Source organism: Anomalospiza imberbis, chromosome 5 (genome assembly GCF_031753505.1).
Source record: "Anomalospiza imberbis isolate Cuckoo-Finch-1a 21T00152 chromosome 5, ASM3175350v1, whole genome shotgun sequence".
In the NCBI taxonomy this organism is placed as follows: Eukaryota; Metazoa; Chordata; class Aves; order Passeriformes; family Viduidae; genus Anomalospiza; species Anomalospiza imberbis.
In genome coordinates, this window is record NC_089685.1 from 53,383,880 (window position 1) to 53,404,817 (window position 20,938).

The following is a 20,938-nucleotide window of genomic DNA, read 5'->3' on the forward strand; positions in this document are numbered from 1 at the left end:
TCCCAAGCACTTAATCTTTTGAGTCCTGTAGTGCAAGCTTCTGCTTGGTGCCACCTCTCCAAAGTTCCCCCTTATATCACTTTCAGATCACTTTCACATCTATTCTTTGATGGTAGAAAAGAGAGATGCCACAGCTGTATCTGTTCCAGCTTCTTATGTCTCCCTGCCTCCTCAAACTATGCAACGTTTTGCATTCCTTGTGCTGAGCTAGCAGGGAGAGGGGGAAGAGGGGCAAAACAGCTTTATGGCTCAACAGCTTACCAGAAGGAATCAAAGCAAATAGGGAGTGCTGCTGCTCCAGGACCTGTTTCCTGGTGTTTCCCCATTTTCCTCTCAGAGAGGAACCTGATAAAATTTATGGTGGATACACCTGAGGGTATTGTATCAGCTTGGGAACAAAAAGAACAAGCAAAAATGCAGGACCCATCAGGGCAAGCTGCTTTCTCCAACTCACTCTCCAAACCTCTCTCTTGTAGGTATTGTGCTGGCACAATGCCCTGGGGGAACCCTGGTGACCACAGAGACTTTGAGCCCCAGCGTCACGACGATGGCTACATCGAAGTCATCGGGTTCACCATGGCCTCGCTGGTGAGTACAGGGGTGCTGCCAGGCTGGGAGAGCTCTGTGGGCAGCCCTGCAGAGTGCAAAATACTCCTTGATACTAAAAAACAGATGTGTTTCCCCATGGTCATATAAGGCCAAAGCGTGCTCTGCTGTTAAATGGTAGAGCCAAATAGTTATTTTCTGATAGGTGTTATTTAATAATAAAAAGAATTATTTGCAAAATATGTCTGATTTGCATGTGCAGTGCTCTGAAGTTAAATGGCAAGATTATTACAGTAAGAACAGTATAAGAGTATGAAGTCATGATTTTACTGTGGCAGTGTTCTATGATCAAATAAACACTCCTTTCTCTCTTTAGCTTTTGTATATTTCATTCTATGGCCCTCAAGTCTATTTTTAAGTATAGCTGGTATAGAAATATGAAATATTATATAAATTTATATGGACATACAATTTCCATATGCTCACTACAAATCTTGTGAAACTTTAGTAATAGCTGTGGAAGGCTTTATTCGTATTTCTTGCATGAATTTTATCTCTTCTTTTTATCTTGATAGACAAAGGAAAGTCAGCCAACAATTTTAATTTGTCAGTGCACTTTCTTCCAATGCTGTCCTTAAAGTGAACTAAATTGAGTTACCATAAAAGCAATCTTCCTCTAAATACCCTGGTGTCCTGCAATGGCAGACACTGTGACAATGTCTTCAGGGGGTGGTTAAATGCAGCCAGAGTTGGCAGTTATCCCCATATTAGCACCAGCCTACCTAAGGCACTGCAGCTTGGGCTTAGTGTGGCCAGCAGAAGGCTCTCAGCTGGACTTGCTGGCAAGTTTTTATAGCTCACACTTAGCTCCACACCTGTAGGCCTTTGCTGCTGTCTCATGTAACCCAGTTTAAAACAAAGATGGAGAAGCCTGTTTTAGCTAAACTCCTTTGTTGTGTGACCTGCCCTCAGTCCATATCACTTTCAGTAAGTACCCACAATATTGGTGTTTGTTTCGTCAAAGAGAAATTCAGGCAAATCTGATCTTCAAAGTGAGCAGCAGGCAGTCTTGGTCAATCTTTTCTTTCAAAGTTTCTCTGGGTTAAGGATACTTTCCTGGACTTTTTTTTTTTTTTTTTTATTGGGCCTGGTGGATTAGGGAAAATAAAAAAATTGTTTATTAGCCTAGTAGATGTTGTGGAATAAAAATGAAAAGGATTTTAGGACATGGTTTTGAAAATGCTGTCAAAACTATAGCATGTACAAATTGACAGTTTTCAGTCAGATGAGTTTTTTTTTTTTTGTTTGTTTTTGCCACTAATACAGTTCTAGTCAATGGAAGTGGCTAGACAGATCTAGAAAGCTACCAACAATTTCGGCTGGGGCTGAATTTAAGAAGTAGGGCCCTTTGAGCTTCTGTTTCTATTTAAAGGAGAACTGTGAGACTACAGGTGTATTTTGGTTATGATGCTGAAGAAGGATTGTAACCCTAGACTGTGTTGATATAATCCTGACTTGCCTTGTATATCTCAGACATGCTTGTTGTACCTCAGTGGGTCTGTGAAACCAAGGGAAAGAACTACTTTATAAAAAGCATTCTTATATTATTGATCACAGTCAATTGTTCCATAATATTAAGTGCACAGGCCTTGACTTGTGTTTGCACTGTTCTCTGTTAGCATTGCATTAATATGAGATTTTTTTTCTGTATCTGAGACATGTGAGTTAATTGTCACATAATACTCATATTCATTTAAAAAAAATACATTTCTGCCCAAACATGTACACCTGGAACTTGAAGGATCTACTCATTGTCTTCCTTACTTAATTTCTTTGAAGTGAATTCTTTAACATGATGTTTACTTGTTTTAACAAGGTCCTTCTGCTTGCTCTTTTCAGCCTGTCTAATGTTGAGGTTGACTTGATGTGCAAGCTTTCATAATAAAAAATTTATCTAACTCATATTAAGGACTATTCTGTTCAGGAAGGGGAAATAGTTTGTCTGTGTCCCAGATGTATCTAATTAGGGATGTTGTTTTAAAGAGCAAATAATTATTAGCATGACTGTTATTGTAAAAACAAACCAACCAAAACAAATAGAAAGCTTTAAGAATGAACACAGTTACTAATTTGTGTGTGCACACGTGTGTATATATAGATGATGAGTCCTGCAATGCACGTGGTTAGATATCTGCTTGTTGCTTTGCAGTTTTGGGGTGAAAACACTTTCATTGTGCTCTTTCAGGATAGCTTAGGTATGGGGTACTGTGTAGTGGATGCTGCCAGCAAAGTAGCATTTTGGATTTGTTAACTGCCTCAGCTGCTTCTGTTCTGAGCTATCTTTTTCCTGCTTGGTGTTTTGTTTGTTTGTGTATTTTGTTTGCTGTTTGCAGGCTGCTCTCCAGGTGGGTGGTCACGGAGAGCGCTTGCATCAGTGCCGGGAGGTGACGCTTTTGACGTACAAGTCCATCCCCATGCAAGTGGACGGTGAGCCCTGTCGGCTGGCTCCCTCCCTCATCCGGATCTCCTTAAGGAACCAAGCCAACATGGTGCAGAAAAGCAAGAGGAGAACGTCCATGCCTTTGCTGAATGAGTGAGTTGCATATGTGCATGTCCTAACGGCAGGAGGCCCGTGTGGGGCAGCATATTCTGTCACGGATTTTGCATGTACTGGACTTGCAGCGCATTTGAAAAATAAATTTAAAAAAATCACATCTTCTGAAGTCCCTTTTCACTCTATTGCAAATACTTATCTGACTTTCTTTTACTCTTTACCTTCTGAGTTACCACTGTCTTGCTTTTAGACTGGTTGTTCTATCTTTCTGTTATGTATTTATTTATTTAAAGAGGTTTCTGCAGGCTTGGCATTGTGCCCCTTGGCTTCTGATGGTTCTGCATATGTATGCCATTTGCCCTTGAAGTTTTTTTTAGTTTCTCAGCTTTATTGATCTGCCTTTTAAGCTGCATTGAAGACCCTGTAAGAAATTGCCACAATCAAGAACTAATCAGGACATATTTTAGTCTCTGCTGTGAGCACATGCTGCCTGGCAGAGTCTATGGAGAAAGATTTGAATGTCCTGAAAAAACTGTTTGTACTTTGTAGGAAATCCTTCTCCAGTACAGAAACCCAAATGAGAAATGAGTATTGAAAATATGACTAGAGAAAAGCTAAGATTGGAAACTAGTAGCTTGTAAGAGGAATGCACAGGACTAACATTCCTTTTCATGATGAAACGTTCTTTACAAGCACTGCAGGTATAATTTAATCAGAAGAGACCTAAATAGTCAATTTTTGACCTATGAGAATGGCCATCCAATAAAATAATTTAGATTATTTTTAGAGGGTATTATTGCAATTCTTGTGTAGGTCTTTATTGCTGTTAAAATAAATGTTGCAAGGGACTTTGCTGTTTTTCATCAAATATTCCAAATGTGAAACAAAACAGTCTATCCATTATCCAAAGATACTGAACTAATGCCCTAAAGTTATTAAGGATCCACATTTAATTCAAACATTCATGCACTGATGCTTTAATATTTCTGGGGAGATGGGTGGGGGAATTTTGCTATTGCAATTTTAATGGTGAGGCAGATTCTGTGAAGAGATGCAATACCTTCCAAAAGACTAACTCATATAACTGGAAAAAAAAAGGACAAGGTCTTAGGCACACCTTTTCTTTTCACCTGTCTTAAAAGTTGCCTCCCTTACAGCTGTATATCTGGAGAAAGATTCAGCCCTTAAGAGTATTTTGTCATCCTCTGGCTATCAATCTATTAATGTAATCAAAGCCACCCTGGTTACTTTCAATGTGTTCCTGTTCAATTTAGCACTCTGCTCTCTTACTGAGAGTAATGCTTCAAGTTGCAGTAGAAACCAATTCCTCTAGCATGCAATTTCTATTTGCCTGGAAAATATATAAAGTATACTCATCTTTCTTCAGCAGAGAATAGCAGACTCTTGACTATGGGCAGTAGTGCCCAATTTCACCCAACCACAACTCCTCAATCTTTAGTGAAAGCTAGAATAAAGCAAAGGGCAGCCCTGGGACATCTTTTTATGCACTGAAGGAGACTAATGCAAATGTAAAAAATGAATCCATGGTATTTCAAACTGATAATTAGCATAGCTTAGGTTTGGATTTTTACGTCTAAATTTAAACTGTGGTAGGGAAATACAGATCTGTAGTACATGCCAATTGTCAAGGGGATATTCTTCGTGGTTTAGCTTGATTTAAATGTGCCACGGTACACTAAATTGCTGTCAGAGTCCTTTGATTTGGCTGAGGTATTTTTCTGCAGATCTGTGGCTTGGGAAAATGCAAATGATCTGTCAGGAACTGTAGTCTCAGCTTCACATATCACAAAATGTGTGCGTAGATATTTACATCTATTTCTATATATATCTGTGTATGTGCTTTGCTCTGAGGTGTTAAAAAGGAAGGAGAGAGGACTTGAATCTTCTTCTACTGTGATAAAAAGTAAATGACTTGTTAAAAGTTAAAATCTAGGAAGCATATTAGTATTGTAGGAAGTTCATCAATATGATACTGATTGGTAGTATTGCATAAGTGAAGACATTTGTAATTAAACATGTTTATCTATTTTTTTAACTTGATCTCTAGGCTATAACTCCCTGTTCTTTTGGAATCTTCCAGAAGGCCTTGTATTGGATTGAACATGATAGATGAAGGTTTTTTTAATTACTATCATTTGAATGCTAGATGTGTGAGATAAGTCAGCGGGTCTGGAGCTATCCTTAATTACTGGACAGCTCTTCTTGAGCTCCTTGCCAGGACAGCAATTAGAAAATTATCTTGGTCACAGAAATACAGAGTTGTTATTATTATCAGCTTTGATATTATTGCCAGATAAGAAGTGGAAGTGAGTAGAAAAAGACTTAACTTGAAGAAGTTTTACACTGTTCTGTATCTTTTTTTTGTCCTGATCCTCTTTTTTCTGTGGGTGTTTTTTTTTTTTTTCTCCTTGGAACACTTGTTGGCTAAGTTCTCATTCCTGTTCACCACTATTGATCGTGGTAGCATGTGAAAGAGACAACACAGCTTGGTTTTCTGTGACTGAGCCAAGGATGTGGTTGTTGTGAGCTATATCAAAAATTATGGGGAATAAGAAGAGAAACTGTGGTTCAGCTTTTCCAGGAATAATTTTCTGATTAGAAACTCCTGCATAGTATATTCCCCAGTGAGTTTCAGTTAATGAACACTTCCTGAATTGCAAAATGTATTTTGCTCTCATTGACTTTTAGTTTGGGTTGAGGGAGAACATCCTGCATAATGGAAGAGAAAGAAGAGGGAAGAGCTTTTAGATAAAGCGTATTTGATACATACAAGAAAAAGAAAGGGATTATTTGAATATAAACACTAAAGGCGAATTCATATAAACACTAAAGGTGAATATAAACACTAAAGGTGAATATTAATAAAATGCAAGTTTCCCTAAGGTATGAGCGAGAGAAATGAAAACAGCAACTTGTCATTGTAGATACAAAATCTCCAGTAAGAGTACTTTTTTCTTAAACAGTAATTAGAGTTGGTCAACCCTTGAAGACAATTCCATCCATCTGGATATCAGCTTTGATATTTGTGTTTCTGGACCTGCTTCCAAAGTCTGTTGCCTTGAAAATTTTCAGTGCCTGTGGAAGAAGTTCTGGGATTCCTTGTCTTGTATATTTATGTGCTGAGCTTTTCACTGGTGCTCACTTGTGTCTTTAGCTCCTGTGCTCCACATAGCAGTGATTTTCTCCATTTGCATGTCTTCAGTTGCTCTTGGCTTCCTAGTGTGAGCTCAGAGCTCTGCATGTCCCTTCATTCAACTTTTATGTGACACATTCCTTTTGTTTCTGTTTAAATGTTGTGTGTCTTTCTCTTTCTTTCTTGTCTTCCACTCCTCTCTCTCTCTCTCACCTTTTTTTCTTGTCTGTCCTCACTGTGTGCTGTTTTTCTCCTGGCCACTCATTTCCTGCTGCCTTGTAGTATCCATAAAGTGCAGTCTGCTGACCTGAGGAGAGTCTCGGCTCCCCCTGATTCCTTCACTGTGTGAGTATCCGGCCTTTTTCTTCTCTATACGTTCCACAGCCTTTTGTTAATACCCTGTGTTATTCAGCTGAGAGATGGGGCAGTAAAATCCAGCGAAAATGGGAAGAGGGAACTCAGATGACAGCATTGACTGATGGGCACAGGATCTTGCCAGGAAGGGCACAGTTCCACAGTAGCCAAGTAAGGTGAGCAGGACTTGTCTGGTGATGGTGACCAGGTTCAGCCATGAGCCAGCTCCCCAGACATCCATAGCAACAGGCACATCTGAAGTTTAATGCCAGGTACCATTCCTGGAAAGAATTGAGATGAGATCATTCCAATCCAACACAGGAGGTTTCCTCTGAACATGAGGAAAAAATGCTTTTCATCATAAGGCTGATACAGCACTGGCACAGATTGCCAAGAGAGATTGTGGAATCTTCATCTTTAGTCACAAGCAAACCCTGCCTGGACATGGTCCTGGACAGCCTGCTTTAGGTACTCCTGCTTGAGCAGGGGTTGGACAAGATGACCTCTAGAGGTCTCTTCCAGCTTCAACCATTCTGTGATTCTGTGAAACTTCAGAAACCTGCAAGTACTTCATTGTTATTTTGGAAAAAGGAAAGATGTCCGGTTTGGTGTGCCTTTTCCGTGGGTCCAGTTTGCTGTATTCTGCTGACAAGCAAAAAGTAATGAAACCAACTTGCCTCACCAATTCAGCATCTAAATCAGCCTCTAGAAAAAAGTTGAGACAACCCTTATTTCTTACAGAGAACACTGATCTGTGTGTCTAAGAGAACAAATATTATTTCCAAGCTCAGGGATATCCCTTGGAAAATGACCTCCAAGTTTTGATGCAGCTCATTTTAATGTCCCATTTGATATCAGCTGTCAGAATAAAGCAGGGAGAGAAAGACTTGCGAGCCACAAACTAATTTGAAAGTCAAAGATGTTCTGTATCTTAAAATCAGTAAAAATAGATTAAACATGCTGCTGCACTGGGGCTGCCAGTTAATGTGTCTGGCAAATTAAAATAAGAACCCATGAGGTAACAGGGAAATTTGATTTGGATTATGATGGCTTTGAGATTCAAACACTGCTCTGTTTTTTTTCTTGTTGAACAACATAGAAGCAGACTGAGTTCCACGTAGTACTGAACAGCAGGGCAGATCCTACTGAGACCTGGTGATGGATTACAGCCTGTCTTAGATAAATGCCAGGATTTCTGCAGCAGGAGATGCATGGGAATTTGGGGCAGCTAATTTATTAGGCTCATATGGCCTTTTTTTGCAGAGACAGTAGAACTGTAGTGTGATCCATAGCAAATGTGTATACAAGGTGTGTAAGTAAATACCAGTGTTGTATTTTAGAGGGTCTTTTAAAAGGAATGTGAAAACTTGCATTTTCCTGCTGGATGTTCAGAGATGAGAACATGCATATGTGAGAGTACAATTGTCTTGTGTGGTTGATGCAAAGGAATGCTGAAAATTACCATTGAAAAAGAAGATATTTACTTGTGTAGGTCCTACAGCTCTTCTACAAGTGGGATAAACACGATGGGTAGGCTGTAATTATTTTTTCAATTACAAAATCTGCAAATATCTACAAATATCACTGTATTGGTAAATACTACTCCTTTATGGAGTTTGTGGTAATGGTTGCAGCAGAGTATGTGTATGAAACCTGTGTGAATAAGAAGAGGGTAATAGAAAATAATATTTTTGCTTTCAGAGGTTCGAATGCCAAACAAAATCAATTTTCTCAGGTCAAATATGGTTACTGTCTATAAGAGGAGAGTCTAATAAAGAACAGTAGGAGGCAAGGTGTAAGGGAGAAAGTGAGCTGTTCTCCAAATGCAGAGTTAAGGATGAAAATGCTTAGAGATACCTCCTTTTTTTTCTGAAACATGATTTATAGGGAATTGAGTTTCCTCATTTCTTCATCAGTTTTTCCTGTTTAACTTGTGGGTTTCTGAACATGAAGCTGTCCTGTGCTCTCTGGCAGCCCAGAAAACCAACCATATCTTGGGCTGCATCCAAAGCAGTGTGGCCAGCAGGTCCAGAGAGGTGATTCTGCCCCTCTCTTCTGCTCTTGTGAGATCTCACCTGTAGTGCTGCATCTACCTTCATGGTCCCCATCAAGGGAAGGATGTTGACCTGTTGAAATGAGTTCAGCAGAGGGTCCCCAAGGCAATTAGAAGGATTGATCATCTCTTCTATGAGGGAGGGCTGAAAGAATTGGGATTGTTCAACCTGAAGAAGAGAAGGCTTTGGGGTAACCTAATTGTGGCCTTCCAGTACCTGAAGGGAACCCACAAGAAACATGGAGAGGGATCAGTTACAAGAGCATGTAATGACAAGTGGAATCATTACAACCTGAAAGAGGGTAGGTTTGGATTAGATATTAGGAAGAAATTCTTTATGGTGAGGTGCTGGAACAGATTCCCCAGAGAGGTTGTGGGTGCCCCATCCCTGGAGGTATTCAAGGCCAGGCTTTGAACAACCTGGTCTTGTGAAAGGTGTCTCTGCCCATGGCAAGGGAGCTGGAACTAAGTGATCTTTAAGGTCCCTTCCAACCCCAAAAATTCTATAATTCTGTTTAGAGGGATTATTACTTATGGAGAACCCCCTGTGCTTGGAAGGGGAAAGTGTGAGAGAACCACAGTTAGCATGCAGGAGAAGAAAAGCAAGTTCCAGAATTCTACTGGGCACTTCAGAATATGTCTGTACTTTAAGAGTCTGTGTGGGTCTAGCCTCTACAAAGCTAAGTGTTTGCTGAAGCAATTGTGAGATAAGAAAGTGCCAAAGAATTAACTAACCTGGCTTATCTGGGATAACACTTATGTCCTGATTTTGGTTGTGACATGGCTGATTTTCTCCCTAGTAGCTGTACAGATATATTTTTTTTTTTTTTATGGCAAGAATAGAGTTTTGGCTGTTGCTAAGTAGTGTTTATCCCAAGTAAACACTATTTTCAGTGTCTCACACCCTGCTGCTGAGGAGCTGCACTCAGTGCTTGGACACAAACTGGCCAAGGGGATGTTTCACACCAGAGAAGGTCATGCCCAGTATGTAAACTGGAGGAGTTAGCTGGGAGGGGTCTGACTGCTGTTTGGGGATATGTTGGGTGGTGAGCAGTTGTATTGTGCATCATTTCTTTCTCTCGTGTTTGCAACTTTACCTACCCCCCACTTATCATTACTATTACTATTATTATTACACTATTTTTTTCTATTGTGAAATTCTTATTCCATCTATGCGGTTTATTTTTTCTTTCCAATGCTTCTCCTAACTAAGGGGACTGTCCTTTGGCCCAGCACTCTAGGACATGGCTGCTCATCTAGCTCAGATTCCCAAATGAAAGAAAAAAATGTACGGTAGAGCTTATAATTTCAAGGGGTTGTTTTGTTTGTTTGTTTGGTTTTTTTTAGGTAAAGAGCTTAGCAAGAGCTTCACCTTAAAATAGTAGGGAACATTTCTGAAGCATTGAAATTTGTCCATAGAAGAGACTGAATGAGTCTGCTCTGTTGTGGCAGTTCTTATGTTTCAAGTAGATAGATGCTGTCAGAAACTTATTTTTAATGTATCATTTCCAAGCTCTGTCAATGTGATCTTGAAAGTAAGGTGAATTCATTTTTCTCTTTTAGCTACAGCTTTCCTATTTCCAATTGTTCTAAACGCCAGAACACTTAATTAATTTTTCATGTTTATTTCTTCTCTAGGAGACAGGTAACTCATTAATCATTCATTTTCACTGCAAACATCACCTAAAAGACTGATTTTTTTTTTTTTTTTTTTTTTTTAACTCAAGTATGTTTTGTATGGGAGGAAGTAGATCTCCTTCTCTGTTTACTGAATCATGTTAAAATCTGTGTGTAGGATGGTGCTGGCTGTATTCTTGAATATCTACCAGAAATTTATCACTGGACTCTGTAGACTTGTTGGACTGTTCATTCTTATTATTCCTTTCTCTGTGGAGACATGAAGTGTAAGAAATGGTTCACTGGGTTCATAAATAATTGAAATAGGGATTGGGGTATTTATAATTTACAAGTCTGTCTCCCCAGCTGAATCAAGCTGGTGGCATGGCAGAAATGTAACTGTTTGCTGTGCAGGAGTGCCAGGCTTGGGCAGGACCCAAGCTTGCTCTGCCTGTGCCCTTCCCTGGGTGACTGGGGGCGGGAGCACGTGTCCTAGGAAAACCAGCTGTGCTCCAAGTGAGCTGTCTGGCATCCTCTCACTTGTTGCTGGATGATTAATAGGGGTGAGAGGAGGAAGTCACGACTTCATCAATAGCCAAGTATGTTTTCTAGATGAAAGATCTTGGAGCAGATTCATGTTTAGGTTTGTGCTTAAATGAAAACATTATAAATAATAAACATGAACAAACAGAATTATTTGACATCAATCTTTATTTGCATCCTCATGAGGCAAATGACATTTAGGATTTAATTCTGTGGATTGATGTGTTTCTGGAATGAGTTCTTAATTAGATTCTTTAGGAGGTAATGGACTTCATTCATCTGTACTTTCAAATACTTTTTGTTGACTATGTAATACACCATTTAAAAAAATAATTGTTACGAGGTAAGTAATTTAAGTAATTTAGGTTGAATTAAAGTGCAGAAATCTCCTCAGATTTATGTATAAATTTCTGCTTTATGTGGAAAGCTTTTCTTCCTCTCCTTGCTGTTAAGCAAGTTGTTTTACACAGTATTCAGAGACATCTATTTCTCTTAATACTGTACTAATGTTTGTGTTCAGTGATAAGTCATCACCCTGTTATTTGCTTTTACATGGACATGCTTATGTATTTAATCTTTCTGGTTTCTGGATATACTGAGTATGTCTGAACAAAGACAAATTGATCTATTTGTATAATAATATGGAAGTATTATTATACATTCCACTATATAATAGTGGAAGTATTCTGCTCAGCTGCCTTAAATAGTTTTGTGAATGAATGAGTTAATTAGTTTGACTGATGAGGACAATATACCCTGGTGTCAGTTGCTAGTCTGATAGCATAAGAAATGAATATTCAAATAGTGAGTTTTAGAATCAAATTTATTTCGAATAGGTAATAAAATTTAATGACACAGTGTGTCAGCCAATGACTATTATAAGAGAACAAAGAGTGTTTGCAAAGAACTGATGAACAAAACCATCAAGCTTCAGTTACTGAATAAATGTCTCTTTTGTGTATGTGTCAATACACACATGTTTTTAGGAATGTGTAGATTTGTTCATTTGTGTTATGAATATGCTACTTGTGACTGGACCTGGCTAAGTGTATAAATCTCTACCCTGTAGAAAGGAACTCCTGGCATTGTTATTTCTGGTAATAGTTAATTTTCTGTAGAAAGTTACTGTTTCCAGGTTGCATTTTTTTTCACTAAGATAGCTAAACTTTTCAAATGGACAAGAGGCCAAGTTCTCTTTCTCTCCAGTTGTATGTTTTAGCACACAACCTGTATAAGTCGTGGTTTTAGCCTGTCTTTATAAAAATGGTGTGAGAGGAGGGCAGAACAGAATACCAAGCTCTGGCACTTGCCGGTTGATGGCCCTCCTACACTGGACCTGCTCCTATTTCTCCTCAGAAAATACATCACACTTTAGATGGCGTGCTTGCTGCTCCTGCAGAAGCAAAGTCAGCGATATACAATGCACCTATGTATCAAAAATTATACTTTTGCAAAAGCATGGGAAGTGTCCTCCTAAATATTTTCTAATTAAAAGAGAATTTTGGAGAATGTGTGTGTGTGGTTCTTGGAAGAAAAAATATATTCTAGATTTGCTGTTAGTTTTGGATATTTTTCTTCCTCCAGCTGCAAGCAAAGAAAAAAAGAACTTGTTCACTTATTTTCAGGTGAAAGGACTAATTTGAAGGTGATACTCTGCATGGAGTAGATTGCCATTGGCTTCAAGAGAAGAAATAACATTTGTTTTTCTTCCTTACATGGCATTAGGTAGTGAGTCAGCAAATCTACAGAAGTCAGTGTTGTCTTTTCTCTCCCCTTGGTGTCCAAACACCATCCTGTTCTCACAGGTAGGTTGGAAGGGAGGCAATCAGCCAAGGTTTGGCAGATGTTGGTGTGAGGTCATCCTGTTTCTCTGTCTTTCCTCTCCTGCTTTCATGAGATACCCAGATTATTCATTGTGATAATGAGTTTGAAATGAGGCCCATTGTGATAGGACATAAGTCTACCACTGATTAATTGATGACATTAGTGAAGGAAATTCACGTTTGAACTGGTGTTTAGAAATGAGGTAGCACAGGTAACATTTGTGAGATGTGCCTTGTCCTTCGCTAGCAGTGCAAATGCTATAGATCAAATAGTTTAAAACTGAGACAAAGAAAGAAGCAAAACTGTATATTTATGATAGTACACAGCATTATGACTTTGAAAAGGCAGTATGTATTATATATTTATAGATATATATAATTAGTCAATATTGCTGTAGGCAGAGTCCTGGTACTACCAAGATTAAAACAGAAAATATTGACAGTCTTTTGGTAAAAGCGCAGAATGAGTAATCTACTTTTAACTGACCTGGGGCTGAGCTCCCTTAGGACAGACATTTGCTGCGTGCATTATCACACACAGATTGTCTGTCTTTCTTTAGAAATGGAAGATGCAAGTGTGGCTAAATTAATCTGCATACAATCTAGCTAAGCTTAAAAAAACAAATAATAGATTATGTTAAGGTAGAAACTAGTGTGAAATGAAAAAGAAAGCTTTTCTGGACAAATTTCTATTCATATTTATATGGATATTTCATATTAAGTATATGAACACAAAATTTCTAGATACTGACCTATTGAGTCTTTCAAAAATATCAGTAGTTGAGGTATCTAAATTGGACTAAAATCTATAGAAGTGAGGTTGCCATACTGTTACTTGCTTTTAAAAGTCCTTCTGGGTTCCCAGTCCAGTATTAGACTCACAATTTTCAAAATCTGGTTCTTAGCCACATTTTTGTTGACTGTTTCTCAGACCTGAGATGCTGGATCAGGATCCTTCAGTAATGTGGTGTAGATGCTCTCATGGGCAGAGGTTGTTCTGAGATAATTCCCAAGAAGCATCTTTCTCTGTCTTGAAATTCAGGTTGGCAGATCAATCTACTGGCTGTGGTAGGGTTCTGGGAATCTACACAGAGCCAAACTGGAGAAGGGCAGGGTAGCTACATAGGGGTGTAAGAACTCAGAAAAAACCTTTGCAGTTTCAGGTCACGCAAACAGCAAACGGGATTCTTGATCTTGCTTATTGTTTAAGGTGTAATGTCTATGCTGTTGTGCAGTAGAAAGTCATAATTTTAAATGCAGGAATAGGCCTGTGGGGACTTGGCCCACTTTTGAAGAGGCTTGTTCATTTTCTTCTTTCAGGGAAGATTGAAATCCCTTCATATCCTGTTTTCCTTTGCTCTTCCAGGGAACACTTTGTCTAAGAAGCTTTCTTCTTTTCTTGCAGCCCTCATTCCATCCCAGATCGCCTGCGGATCAGAGTGAACAGGATTAATTTACAAGAATACGAGGGGCTGCATTATGACAAGGAAAAGCTCCGGGAAGCTTGTAAGTTGGAAGAAGCCAGATTGTAGCTGCTTTTGGTAGAACATTCTGTACAAATCTTACATTGACCAAAACAACCCCTACCCCAAAAATAACAACAAAAACCACCAAACACAGAGTCAAGCATACATTTTTGGATGAGTAATATAGAAAGTGTGCTCATCTCTATGTGCATATGTAGAAATGTGTTCTCTCTAGATAAATATCCTCCATAAAGATCATGTATAGAGATTCTACCTGCTTTCCTATTTAACTATGTTTCTGCCCTCTGATTATATTTACTGTAAAATAAGTGTTTTTCACACTGAGTATTTTTTATTAATGTCTTGCTGTTGGTCCTGCTTGGTTTCTAGTATATGAAAGGGTAACAGATTTTATGAGTAGCATCAGATTTCAAACTGAGTGGGACACCATGATATATTTGATATTGAGAATGTGCACTGACCTGGAACATGGTTCTTGCACAGGTACATTTATCTTGGTGAACAAATCTGGGTTGCCCACAATCTTATTCTTTACCAGCCTTCAGTTTTTCATTTCAGAGAATAATCACGGTTTTGTTTCCTCATGTAATGGTTTAATTGCCGTGTTTAGGGGTAAGTCAAAAGCAGACAGTGGTTGCTTTGGCAACATTGATGATGACAGTCTGAACTTAAAAATGGAGTTCCTTTCCTTGGTGACACGCAGAGCCATTAATCAATGAGGGACAGGGCTGCTTGTGATAACAATTTAATAGTCTTGTGTTGCATCTGGCTCATTATTCATATTAAATTACAAGCATGAGTGTTTGTTGCGCAACAGAGCTTCAGTTCCCTCTGCAATACAGAGTGCTCTGGTAATTACAGGATGACAATCCTTTTAATTGGTTTGCTTATCTTATTGTTGGAAGATAGTTAAACTCTTTCCATTTCACTCTTCCAGTCCCACCCCTCCTCAATCTACCATCTCTCCTTACAGCAAAAGAATTGAAACAGCTTAAATTTTAATATAGGTCTTGACAGCCTTAAATGAAGTTAGTGGATTTTAGTCATATTTAAAGCAATCAAAGCCTTCTTCACTGGACTGAGAAGAATTTTAACAGGATTAGGATTATTCCTTACTGGAGGAGAACTTGCTTCAAGTTTAAATGGAGAGTTTAACATTGAGTAGATTTCAGGCCACACTGGACACACAACTCCCCAACTCTGTCAGAACAACTAGGTTCATTTGAGGGTTTCCCATCTGAGGAGAGCTATACTCATCCATCCTGAGTATGGATGAAAATTTTTTGTGTCTGTAGTTAGCATGTATTTTGTTCTTAGGAGCCATTACATGTTCTGACACAAAATATGCGACTTACATAATTGTCCCTGCAGTGGTAATTGTGTATTTATGTTATTTGTCACCTGCCAAAATTCATAATGATAACATTATAAGAAAATGCCAGCAACTGATCTAACATCTTGGTTTTAGATTTCATGTGGATTTGATCACTTACTAGGAGTGTGCTTAAGAGGTTATCATTCAAAAACCAGATCTTTGTTCATCAAGAGTTAAAATAATTGCTTTTGGTGGGCCATTTGTAATAAAACCCTTTTGTATCTTTGAAGTTAATGCATGTCTACCATGATAATATAACACAGATGGACTGGACTGTTCTCCCCAGATATTTTTCACTGAGTTGTTTTTCCTACCAGTCCTCTTTTAACTGTCCCAGTAGTGCTTGTGCATTACTGTTGTTACCTACTGTAAGAATACGAGAAAGCTAATATCCCCATTATCCTAAAAGAGACCAGAAAAGATACTTCACCTTAGCCTTTGCAGTAGGAATGTCCTGTGAGAGGGCATGTAACTTACACTATACACTGGTGGTCATAAGCCTGCTTCTCTGGTTATATAACTTTAAATGCCTCTTCTACTGGGGAGTTGTTACTGAAGAGGTGCTGGTTTCCTTCAGCAGGGACTGTAGCTTGTGTGTGTGTGGATGTCTCACTACATGCTGCCAGGAAACCAAGTTTATGTACTTGTTCAGGCTTTGGCAGAACACCTACAACTGAATCCAGAATGCTATACTTAGTATCCATTCTCCATCCACAAGGGTTAAAAACAGTTTGACCCCCAAATAATTTAAGAGCAAAGCAGAATCTCACAGAAATCTGAACAGGAAAAGGAAGCCAGTTAATAAGGACTTACCCCTGAAGGAAAAATAGCAAAGAACCTCTTATAGATTTTGCCTGTTACGTGTCTCCATAATACAGTTTTGAAAGCTCTGACCTCACTGTAATAATCTGGATCATTTTAACTCACAGTAAATACATTCATTCCCCTTGTTTGCTTGAAATACTGATTTGAATCTATCAACTATTTCACCCAAGATTGCCTTCCTGACATAGAGGAGCTCATCATACAAACTGTTCCATGAAGATTAATCTTCACTCTGCTGGAGGTAGACACCTCATTTTGAGAGCCTCCAGAACAATTAAAGAATATCATTTTGTCCTTTGAAGGGCATGACTGTCCTTAGCTCATTCTCCTTCTGTTGTTTTCTACTTTTCTTGTCAATGCAGCTGGCATTTAACCCAGATGCTGTTTCTGAATTGTCCCCTTTCTTCCTTCCCCTTGCTCCTTCTTTTCTCCTGTCAGCATCTCAGTATTGTGTGGGGGATGATTAATGATGGTACAGAGGGTGCTTATTGATCCTTCAGTGAGGAGGGATGAATGCTTTGATGCAGCATTTTAAGAAAGGCATATATGTTGGCAGTTTAGTTATGTTGTAATATTCTTCACTGCAAATGTAGTTGTCTTTTCTAACAGCTCCTTATTGATGTCCTAAACACTTGTCACTGTAGTCACAAGCTTCACCATCTCTGGCCAACATGAGAGTTGTGGTCATTACAATGACCACAACCAAGATTATCTTACTCAAGAAGTGAGGTGGACTGATGTTTCTAGGTGGACAGAATTTATTTCTGCCACTGCTGCCTGTTTGTCTTGTGTGCACTCTCTCTGGCTTCCTGTAATAGCAGGAAAATGTGAGCCAAAGCAACACTGTAGGTGAGCAATTGAGTTGTTTTTAAGACAGCAAAATCTTCCTGTGTGACACCCTATTTTCTCCTTTCCAATATAACTAAGAATTTCCTGACAAGGGAGGCATATGCAGAAACGAATAATGTTAAAAAAAAAAAAAAAAAAACAAAAAAAAAAAAAAAAAAAAACCAAAAAACAAACCAAACATAAGCTAGCTAGTGATCTTCAGTGCTTCTTAGTTGTTCCTAGCAATGCCATTCCAGATTTACACCATAAAAACATATCAGTGAAATATCTCACCATAAGCAGTAACTGAACAGTTGTGGGATTTTTAATAGGGTGTGTTAGCCCTTACTACCATTAATTTGTTGTGTGTGCCCTAGCCATGGAGAATAATCTTAGCTTTCTCAGTGCCACTAAGATTAAGGAGGAATCATAACCAGTTGCAGTGATGACAGTATCAGAAATAACTCCAGAGCTTATCAGCCCTGGGTGTCCCATACTTTCTTTTACACAGAGGCAGCTGCTCCTTATGTCCTCTAGAATAAAATAGCACCATAGACTCAAAAGAAATTTTAAGAGAAAATTTTGTTCTGTGTGTTTAATGATTGGACTGTCTGTAACCTAACAATCCTTTTCTGTGCAGCCTCCTTGCTGTGTGTGTGTGCATGATGCTGTAACAAGATGGGATCTTAACCTTGAATTCTTGTCTCTTTGATTATCTGTAGCTATATGTCTATAATGTGCGTGCCTCTAGTATGTGTGCATTACCTGAGGGTTTTGGGGTCATCCTAGGAGTTCTTATCAGATACATGGGGGTACACAGAGTGACAATATTGTGATGTGCACATGTACAGTGATACTGTAGCTTCTTCATACCAGAAATGCATTTAGAATCCTTGATCTGTCAAAGGCATTATGACTCTTTAAAACTTAGGTATGTCACAGGTGAAGCTAATTTGGAGACTAGCTCATGTGATTTTGAAGAACTAGCTAAGTAAGAAAGGGCCAACACTTAGGACTTGGTATTTATATCCTGCGTATGTAATATAAAAGTCAGCAAGGAGCAGACTTCCTGATGAGCCACGAAGGAAATGTGCTTATATTGGGAAACAATTTTGAGCTGGATGGATTCAGATGAGGCAGGTTGTGCAACTACAAGCCTTCTCCTTCATTCTGTAAAGGATGCACCAATGGGCATGTATTTGTCAGGAGATTTCCTTGGGCACATGGTAGAAGCTCCATAAATGACGACATTACCTTCACTCTGCTTAGAAGTCAGTGCCTTGCTCTAACAACTTTTTGTCAGTATGTGTTTTGTACACAGTAGCTAATTTAGGCATTTCTTCATCATGATGATTTCATAAGACCTGAAACTGAGAGGGGTTGCATGGATTGCTTAAAGCTTCCCAGTAAAGTGAAAGCAAGAGTATTAAAAGTCAGTACTGAGTTAAATATTGGAAGTTATTGTCTGAGGTTAGGGGAAGGAGTAAACCCAAGCCATTGATATTTTGTATCATGAGGTTATAGAATCATAGAATGATTTGAGTGGGAAGGGATTTTTAAAAATCATCTAGTTCCAACCCACTGTCCTGGCCAGGGACCTCCTCCACTACAGCAGGCTGCTCAAAGTCCCTGGCCTTGAACTCTCCCAGGCATGGAGAAGGCTGCTCAAAGTCCCCGGCCTTGAACTCTCCCAGGGATGGAGAAGGCTGCTCAAAGTCCCCGACCTTGAACTCTCCCATCTGCCACTTATCTGGGCTACCCATTCCACTGTCTTGCCACTCTCATTGTAGAGAATTTCCTCCTAATATCTAATCTAAATCTACCTTGTCTTGACACCTCACAGGGCATATTCAGTGCAGTGCTCTGCCTTTTGAGCTAGTGGGAAATTGTCACGTGTTAAGTTTGTCATCTTCTTTAAACTAGAAGAAATGGGCATTTTTATTTATAAAATTTATATTTATATAAAATTTATAAATTTATAAAAAGAATTATATTTAGGGAAGTGGGGAGAAGCAAGACTATTAAGTTCCTTTTTAAACTTTCCAGGAAATCACACTGTAATTTGCCTTTCTCGTGTAGGCTTTTCTGTGAGATTGTTCTGTCCATATTCTACTTGCATGTTTCCTCAGTGCTTTTCTGATTTGATTTCCTCTTACTTTTTCAGTCCTGTCTGTCCCTTTTGGATAACTCATCCCACACACATCCTTCCTGCCTTAGTGTCTCTCTGCAGACCTCACAGTGCAGATTCCTGCTCTTTCTCTTTACCCTAAATACTTTATTAATTGTTAGTCCAGATATCTGCTGTCAGCTCTTAGTCCCAATATCCATTCCCAGCCAGCTTCAATTCCCAGCTCTTCAATTTTTTTTTTTTTTTAATAATCTGTTGCTTTTTGTGTGGTGTTTGGTGCTGTTTCTCTCTTCCTTTGACTTGGGCAGCTTCCCTTTTGGCAGGATATTGGAAAAATCACTGAAAGACTGGAAGGGATGCCTGACTTTTCAAACATGGTCTGGTTTAATCTGATAACCTGTTTTACCTCCTTATATGTGAGCATTTTGCAAGTGAGCTAAAAAACCTAGTAGCCAATAAACCTAGGGAGTATTGAGTTTTCTCAGTATAATAAGCAGAAGGGATCTGAAGAGACATGTGGCTTAGATTTGTGTGGTAAGAAAATCCTTTTGTACAAACTCAATTTTATGAAAACTATACTGGTGAAAGTCAAACCTCTTAACATAAATGCCTGAATATTTTATAATTCTCTACCATGTATTTGCTTGGTCCTTCATATTCTTAATATCAATGGAAGCCCTTCAGGAAAATGGCTTTCTTATGACATATTCAGTAGTGAGGATTCTTTATTTGTTACATTAAACATTTACAGCACAATGTGTAATCTCCCCAGTCCCCTGAGGTATGTCAGAATCAGAATAAGTTTTCCTGGCATTCACATCTACTGTAATGTTCTCTCTCAAGGCTGTTTTGTTTAGGATATGAGTGGGTTAATCATGGTATAAAGATAACAAATTGAAACCTTTCATAAAAATAAACAGGTAAGTTAATTGAATTTTATAATATATATAAGTATGCTTGGGCTTCCTTCATTTGTGTCCTCAATACTATTAAAGAGCTCACTAGCTCTAGGTATTCAGCATAATGGATACTTAATAGGTGGAAGATTTGTTTGTTGTTTATAAATTCCATAGCTAATTTCATGAGGACTTAGAAAGTCACTCCTAATTTTGCAGTTAATTAGAACACCAGGCTAGCCATACTGCTGCATCTGCCTAACCTTCCTCCTGCTGATCCTTGGTTTTGGTTAGTGTTGCTAGGAACAAAAGCCTTTCTGCAGTATTGGTTCAGATTATGAAGCAACGGTCTGCCTATCTCATTTCCTGGTGTTCTTGCACTGCTGCTCATCACAACTGCCTGGAAAAAATCCTTTTTCATCATCCAGGGAGCACAAAGGAACTGGGAGATGGATGCAAGTGGCCAGAAGAGCAGGCACCTCAGGAGAAAAATATCTGGCACTTGAGTGCTGTAGCTTGGCTCATGATCTGAGACTATCCCTTATTTTTGACATTATCACATGTGTGGGTTTATCCATATAATCACAGGAGTGGACGGTGTGTGGGTACTTGGAAAGTTGTTTTGTAGCGCCCGTGCTCTTAGTGTAAGTGTTTGCACTCCCACCTCTCTCCTGGCATATCCAGCAATCCCTGTGCCCCACAGCACAGTTCTGTCCACATCCTCATCCACACAGCAAATGCAGACGCTCCTTTAG

The 20,938-nt window shown here is 38.9% G+C and overlaps 1 protein-coding gene across 6 annotated transcripts in view; it reads left to right on the forward strand.

Annotated features, from left to right (window-relative positions):
* The window catches only part of DGKI (diacylglycerol kinase iota), a 197,241-nt gene that overhangs the window by 119,050 nt on the left and 57,253 nt on the right, over positions 1-20,938 (forward strand). For 4 of the 6 annotated variants that reach the window (XM_068190841.1, XM_068190842.1, XM_068190844.1 and 1 more), the window contains 4 exons: positions 477-588; positions 2,940-3,139; positions 6,537-6,599; positions 14,050-14,150. In XM_068190841.1, the coding sequence (XP_068046942.1) occupies positions 477-588; positions 2,940-3,139; positions 6,537-6,599; positions 14,050-14,150 (476 nt within the window). The remainder of the gene's footprint in view (positions 1-476; positions 589-2,939; positions 3,140-6,536; positions 6,600-14,049; positions 14,151-20,938) is intronic. The other 2 variants (XM_068190843.1, XM_068190847.1) reach the window with 1 other exon arrangement.